This window comes from Eucalyptus grandis, chromosome 3 (assembly GCF_016545825.1).
Source record: "Eucalyptus grandis isolate ANBG69807.140 chromosome 3, ASM1654582v1, whole genome shotgun sequence".
NCBI lineage: Eukaryota > Viridiplantae > Streptophyta > Magnoliopsida > Myrtales > Myrtaceae > Eucalyptus > Eucalyptus grandis.
Window position 1 is genome coordinate 15,491,106 of NC_052614.1, and position 6,980 is coordinate 15,498,085.

General features: G+C 40.2%; 2 protein-coding genes across 2 annotated transcripts; both read left to right on the plus strand.

Moving 5' to 3' along the window:
• The first annotated feature begins 849 nt into the window (after nt 1-849).
• Nucleotides 850-6,604, plus strand: LOC104439168. The gene is made up of 2 exons (XM_039308293.1): nt 850-882; nt 5,858-6,604. The coding sequence occupies exon 2, from the start codon at nt 5,909-5,911 to the stop codon at nt 6,314-6,316; it is 408 nt and encodes a 135-aa protein (XP_039164227.1). The 5' UTR covers nt 850-882; nt 5,858-5,908; the 3' UTR covers nt 6,317-6,604.
• Nucleotides 922-1,311, plus strand: LOC120291673. The gene has a single exon (XM_039309355.1). The coding sequence runs from the start codon at nt 922-924 to the stop codon at nt 1,309-1,311; it is 390 nt and encodes a 129-aa protein (XP_039165289.1).
• Nucleotides 6,605-6,980: the final 376 nt, after the last annotated feature.

Genomic DNA, 6,980 nt, shown 5'->3' on the forward strand with positions numbered 1-6,980 from the left:
TGAATATTATTTCAAAAAAAGCATAAAAATGGCTTCTTTTTCTCAAATAAAAGATTAAAATATATTTTATTTCAAATAAAGGTCTAAAATGATCATATTTAGTCTCAAAGAGGAGTTTGACCTCCCAACCAAGGGCATTTTCTTTTTTACTTTTATTTTTTTTTTTTTCTATTTTTTCTTTCCATAAAAATCAAAAAAGTAAAAAGGCTAAAACTTAAATAAATAAATACATGAGGGAGGGCTGGCTAATATTTTTCTTTTTTTTTTTTGGAAAAAAAAGAGTTGTCTTTTTATTTATAATCTAACTTAACTAAAATTTAGGTCAAATTTATCTTCGGGTGAAATCGTCTTTAATCAATCGGAATATCTTGCCGACTAACGAATCAATAAGGTTAGATTATTATTTAAAATAGCCATAACTACTTCATATCATTATTTAAATAAATAAATAAATAAAACCTATTCGAGTCCTTATTTTAAAAAAAAAATGGCGTGTCAGACTTTTATTTGAAAATTTTCCTATTTTCTCTAGTACCATGCATTTCCTTTGCTCTAGTATTTTTCAATTTCGCATCGAATTCAAATTACGGAAGAAATTGGAGGGAGGTGGAGGGGGAGGGGAGGGGAAGGAGGGATGGTCATTCAAAAGCGGTCAACGCGGCGACCGGCACTAGCCGGTGCAGAGAGCATTAAAAAAAAAAAAGCGAATGATCCCCGCCTCGTAACGCGCTACTCCCCGTCACCTCCATGTGTCCGGTCTTATCCCCTTCTCCCACCTCTATAAAACGCTAGAAAAGCCTCCCCGAAAAAAAGAAAGAAGGAGAAGAAAACCCAGTCCAGTTTATACCGTTAAAAAAGCACAGCTTCCTCTCTCCATCTCCATCTTTACCTTCACTCTCCCTCGATTTCTCCGCCGCCGTAATGGCCACCGGCCTCCTTCCCTCCGGAACCCTCGCCGTCAAGGCCGCCGCCTCCTCCTCCGGCGAGCGCAACCCGGGCCCCGCCGGCCGGCGAACAGCCTCCTCCTCCAACAACGGCTGGTTGGCCCCGATCTTCGGCTTCTCCGCCGACCCGGGCTACATTGACTCCGCCGCCGGCAAGGTCGCCTACCCCCAGAAGGCCGACCCGGAGGGAAGCTCGAGCCTGTCCGCGGCGGGGAGGCCCCGCCCCGACCCGATCCGGTTCACGGCGGAGAAGGCGCGGCTCCTCAGGCTCATGACCTCCGACGCGGCCTCCCGCCACGACGCCATGTACCACTCCGCGATCGCCTCCCGCCTCGCTTCCGACTTCGGGAACCCGACCGATCTGTAATCCCGCCGGACCGGACCGTGTCAACATCCGTACGATTGTCGCTGGATAATAACATCTTTGGGACACGCCCTTTTAATTTTTTTTTTTTTTGTAAAATTCTCGAATTGTTTTTTAGGGTTAGTGGCCTGGTGTTTGTTCTGAGCCATATATTCCGAATTATGGGGGATGTGGTGATGTAAGGACAGCGAAGATTACTTGAAATGGGTGGATTAATCTTTGTAATCACCGATTATTTTAGTTGATGTAATGTACAGATTTAATGTATACTATAGTTTAAATATCAGACCACTCTTGGCGTTCTCTTTATTGGCATAATATGATTATTCGTAAATTTGCTCATGCATCATTCTATTTTTTTTAGTCTACTAGTGACAACGACGTGATGTGGCCATAAATGATGAAGGGTTGTATCGATCTCGGGTTTATGTTTATTGGCATTATGTAATTATTCACTATTGATTTAGGCATGCATTGTTCTATTTTTAATCCGTCGGTGACAATGACGTGACGCGCCCATAGATGATGAAGGGTTGTATCAATCTTAGGTTTATGTGTTACTTAAAGAGATGATAAGAAAGGTAGGTTGTCTATGAGCTGAATATGATAATTATCGAACTTGAGTTTGATCAATTATTTTGATGTTTAGTGGAGTGTGTCACCCTATTGGTGTCATTTTTTGTTTGGTCTCGTGATTAGATCTCAATTTTGAATTAATTTATAAAACCATCTGTGATCATGTCATGATGTTGATGTGTACTGAATTATGGGAGCCAAGTTAACCAATGCCGGGCACTTGTCGAGAGAAAAATTATATAAGAATTCAAGTTAACCAATGCCGGCCGCTTGCCCTCTGTCGCGTGCTTTCCAATCGAGATTATTAACATACATATGTAAATGAGTTATATTAGAGAAATCCCATATCGAAAAATTATTATGATGTAGAATGATTAATGCATCTTAACTTATTCATAACTCATTTGCCTAAGTTTTTGAGTGAATATGGGTCCAATGAGATAAATTTATGGGCTAAAAACTTTGCTCCCTCTTAGCGATCTTCTCAAAAGAATGTATCACACTTCTGTCGACAAAAAATATTAGAGCCTATGATTGCAATTTTTAAGTAGGTTAGTGTTGTGGCATAGTAACACGAGCTTGACAAATGGTATCAAAACCTATGACCCCAATTTATGGGCAAGTGAGCATTGTGGCCAAGCAATGCATGCCTGCGGGAAGTTGATGCCGTATCAAAGCCCATGGTTGCAATTTTCTGAGCAAGTGAATGTCAGCAACGCAGGCCCACGGGAAGTTGACCTAACTTGAGCTCAGAGGAAAATTGTTATTTGTGATGATGTATATGTGAGTGAATTGTGTTAAAAAAATCCCACATAAAAGAATTTGTGTAGATGTAGTGCGAAGTACAGTTGACTCATAACTCATTAGCTTAAGCTTGGCAATCTCCTCGAGAAAAGATATTGGATCGATTTCTACTGCACACTCCCAATATGGATCAAGATATTGATATCTAAATTGATTTTCATGTATCCTTCTCTGAAAGTACTTCAAAGAGAGCCAAGGCAAAATCACAAAAGCTATCATTTCTCAGCTTGTTTAATCTCTTAAACTGGGCCCAATAGCTGCCCGGTCCACTACATACCATTTGTGAAGCTTGGCCCATCTATGGCCCAAGAATGGGCTTGGGCCATCTAACAAAACCTCTCTTTTGTTCTTCTTTTGCATGTTTGAAGAACAACCCAAGGCCCAAAAGTAAAGTAGGGGAGGGAAAAGCTTTACTGAGAATAATCCTCTATCGAAGTAAATAAGAGCATCACCCATATTTATATTTACTTAAATACCCATAACCGGTCAATCAAAGCCGATCGGAGAATTGATTAGAGAAAGATTCCTTCACTAGAAATGGAGGGAGAGCTGACTACCACCTCAAGTGAAACACTTGCTAATTACGTTAATGATCGTCTTATTTTAACCTTTTAACTTTGCCACTTATTTTACGCTAAAAATTGAACAAGCACACAATGTACTTGCAATGCACGCATCAAATTGAGTCCCCAATATCGTTTCCTTCCCTCGGGATCCCGTGGGGCCCACTTTCCACTAACACATTCGAGCATGTTTTGATTTTTAAGAAATTCTTTGCGAAATAACCTCGTGAGACGTTGGCAAATTCCCATTTTTATTGTTATTATTATTTTTTTGGTCGTGAAAATATTGCCGTAGGAGGCAAGAAAATGCGGATGTACCAAAAGGCATATTCCTCCAAAAGGGAAAGCTCGCTGAAAGTATTCCCGACGCGTCGAGAGCTGATTAGAGTACAAAATAGGAGTCCTCTACGTGGCCACGGCCCTCCTTCGCAGGAAATCCTCACGTGCGTGTCGTATGCGCTCCGTCTACGTCGCAAATTCATCGACGAATCCCTCCACAAAAGGGACAAAGCGGCCGCCTAGGGCACTTTGAAAAATTCCGTTTGTTTGTTTTCGAAAAATTATTGTCCGATTTTTGATATTTTGACGATAAAAAATTATCGATTAATGGAAAACGCTTTTTATAGATCGAATATAACGAGTTTTGATTGGAAAAAGCAATTTCTCCTTCTATAAGAAAAAAAGTCACTTTTCCACCAAACAAATAAAAACCAATCTAAAAATGATTTCTATTTCGATGAAATAAGCATATGCCCTTAATATGACTTCGAATTAATAGATTGGACCAAAAGAAAACATTTAATTAGCTACTCCTATAATTATTGAATTGCCATTCCTTCCAATATTTCAAAGTGTACAAATGCCCAGTCAGTCAATCAGTCACGAGTTTTAGTGTCCCTTATCGACATCAGCAAGAAGATCGTAATTTCGAAAAGCTAGTTATTTTTGGGCCACTTAAAATTCTTTATTTTTACATTTTTTTTCATGAAATTGAGTGCCTACAACTTTCGACGCCATTGAGTTATCTTAATGGGCACGTCTTGTTACACCTAAAGAAAAAGAATTATAATAACCACTTGCGATATCAAGTGAAATTTTCTAATCCTTTTGACTTTGCTTATTATTATTATAAGTTGATTACGTGGTTAGCTCTACTTCCATGTACTTAAAATATTATATGCCCGCTCCACGGCAAGATTAGGGTTGATTTACGGGTACCGTATCGCCGTCCCCGTCGAGGAAAATCGTGGGAAATCATCATACTCGTTCTCAATAAAATCAAACCAAGATGAAGGAACCCTAAGTTAAGCTGGAAAAACGAACGAAATTGAGCAGAAATTACTTCGTCTCACGCACATTTAAATAATAATAATAATAATTCACTTCGGGCCGCTCACCTTAAACGTCCTCGACGGGTGGTCAAGAACTTGTTAGTCGCATCATCACTAGATTAATCATTCATTGGGGCAAGAAAAATTATAAAAAAAAATAATGAAACGTGTCATGTAATTACCACTGCATGTCAATGAATCTCGTCAATTTAAAACACATTGGTTTTTAATATATTCGATTGAGATTTGGCGCAAAAATCTATGTCTTTGTACTCAATGTATCTTAATTTTTTAAATTCAATGAATCACACAAGAAAATCTTGTTATTGTAAGATAGCTGATTTAATAATATTTTCTTGGGAAGATTTCAAATATGAGCTGAAAATGCCATTATTTTTTTCAAATAGGGGTTTAAATTAGCTATTATTTCAAATAAGAGCATGAAAATTGTTTCTTTTTCTCAAATAAAGGCTTAAAATGAATATTATTTCAAATAAAAGTCTAAAGTTGTCATATTAGTCTCAATGAGGAGTTTGACCTCCCAACTAGGGGCATTTTCTTTTTTAATTTTCTTTTTTTCCTTTTTTCTATTTTTTCTTTCCATAAAAACTCAAAAAGGTAAAAAGGCTAAAACTTAAATAAAGAAATACGTGGGTGGGAGGGCTGGCTAATATTTTTTTTTTTTTTTTCTGAAAAAAATTGTCTTTTTTTTAAATTTTTAATCTAATTTAACTAAAATTTAGGTTAAATTTATCTTCGGATGAAATTGTTCTTAATCGATCGAATATCTTGCCGACTAGCGAACTAATAAGGTTAGGCCATTGTTTAAAATAGCCATAACCATTTCATATCGTTATTTAAAATAAAGTCACATTCGAGCCTTTATTTTTTTTTTTTTTTAAATGATGGCAAGTCAGACTTTTATTTGAAAATTTTCCTATTTTCTCTAGTACCATGCATTTCCTTTGGTCTAGTATTTTTCAATTTCGCATCGAATTCGAAATGCCAAGGAAATGGGAGGGAGGTGGAGGGGAGGGGAGCGGGGACGGTCATTCAAAAGCGGTCAACGCGGCGACCGGCACTAGCCGGTGCAGAGAGAGCATAAAAAGCGAATGATACCCCGCCTCGTAACGCGCTACTCCCCGTCACCTCCACGTGTCCGGTCTTATCCCCTTCTCCCACCTCTATAAAACGCTAGAAAAGCCTCCCCAGAACGAGAAAGAAAGAGAAGAAAACCCAGTCAAGTTTATACCGTTGAAAAAGCACAGCTTCCTCTCTCCATCTCCATCTTTACCTTCACTCTCTCTCGATTTCTCCGCCGCCGTAATGGCCACCAGCCTCTTTCCCTCCGGAACCCTCGCCGTCAAGGCAGCCGCCTCCTCCTCCCGCGAGCGCAACCCGGGCCCCGCCGGCCGGCCAACCGCCTCCTCCTCCTCCTCCTCCAACAACAGCAGCTGGTTGGCCCCGATCTTCGGCTTCTCCGCCGACCCGGGCTACATTGACTCCGCCGGCGGCGGCAAGGTCGCCTACCCCAGGAAGGCCGGCTTGGAGGAGTCGGGCTCGAGCCTGTCCGCGGCGGGGAGGCCCCGCCCCGACCCGATCCGGTTCACGGCGGAGAAGGCGCGGCTCCTCAGGCTCATGACCTCCGACGCGGCCTCCCTCCACGACGCCATGTACCACTCCGCGATCGCCTCCCGCCTCGCTTCCGACTTCGGGAACCCGACCGATCTGTAATCCTGCCGGACCGGACCGTGTCAACATCAGTACGATTGTCGCTGGATAATAACATCTTTGGGACACGCCCTTTTAATTTTTTTTTTCTTTTGTAAAATTCTCGAATTGTTTATTTAGGTTAGTGGCCTGGTGTTTGTTCTGAGCCATATATTCCGAATTATGGGGGGGATGTGGTGATGTAAGGACAGCGAAGATTACGTGAAATGGGTGGATTAATCTTTGTAATCACCAATTACTTTAGTTGATGTAATGTACAGATTTAATGTATACTATAGTTTAAATATTTGATCACACTTGGCGTTGTCTTTATTGGCATAATGTGATTATTCATAAATTTGGTCACGCGTCATTATATTTTTAGTCTACCAACGACAACGACATGATGTGGCCATAGATGATGAAGGGTTGTATCGATCTCGGGTTTATGTTTATTGGCATTATGTAATTATTCACTATTGATTTAGGCATGCATTGTTCTATTTTTAATCCATCGGCGACAATGATGTGACGCGCCCATATATGATCAAGGGTTATATCAATCTCAAGTTTATGTGTTATTTAAAGAGATGATAAGAAAGGTAAGTTGTATATGAGCTGAATATAATAATTATCGAACTTGAGTTTGATCAACTATTTTGATGTTTAGTGGAATGTGTCACCCTAT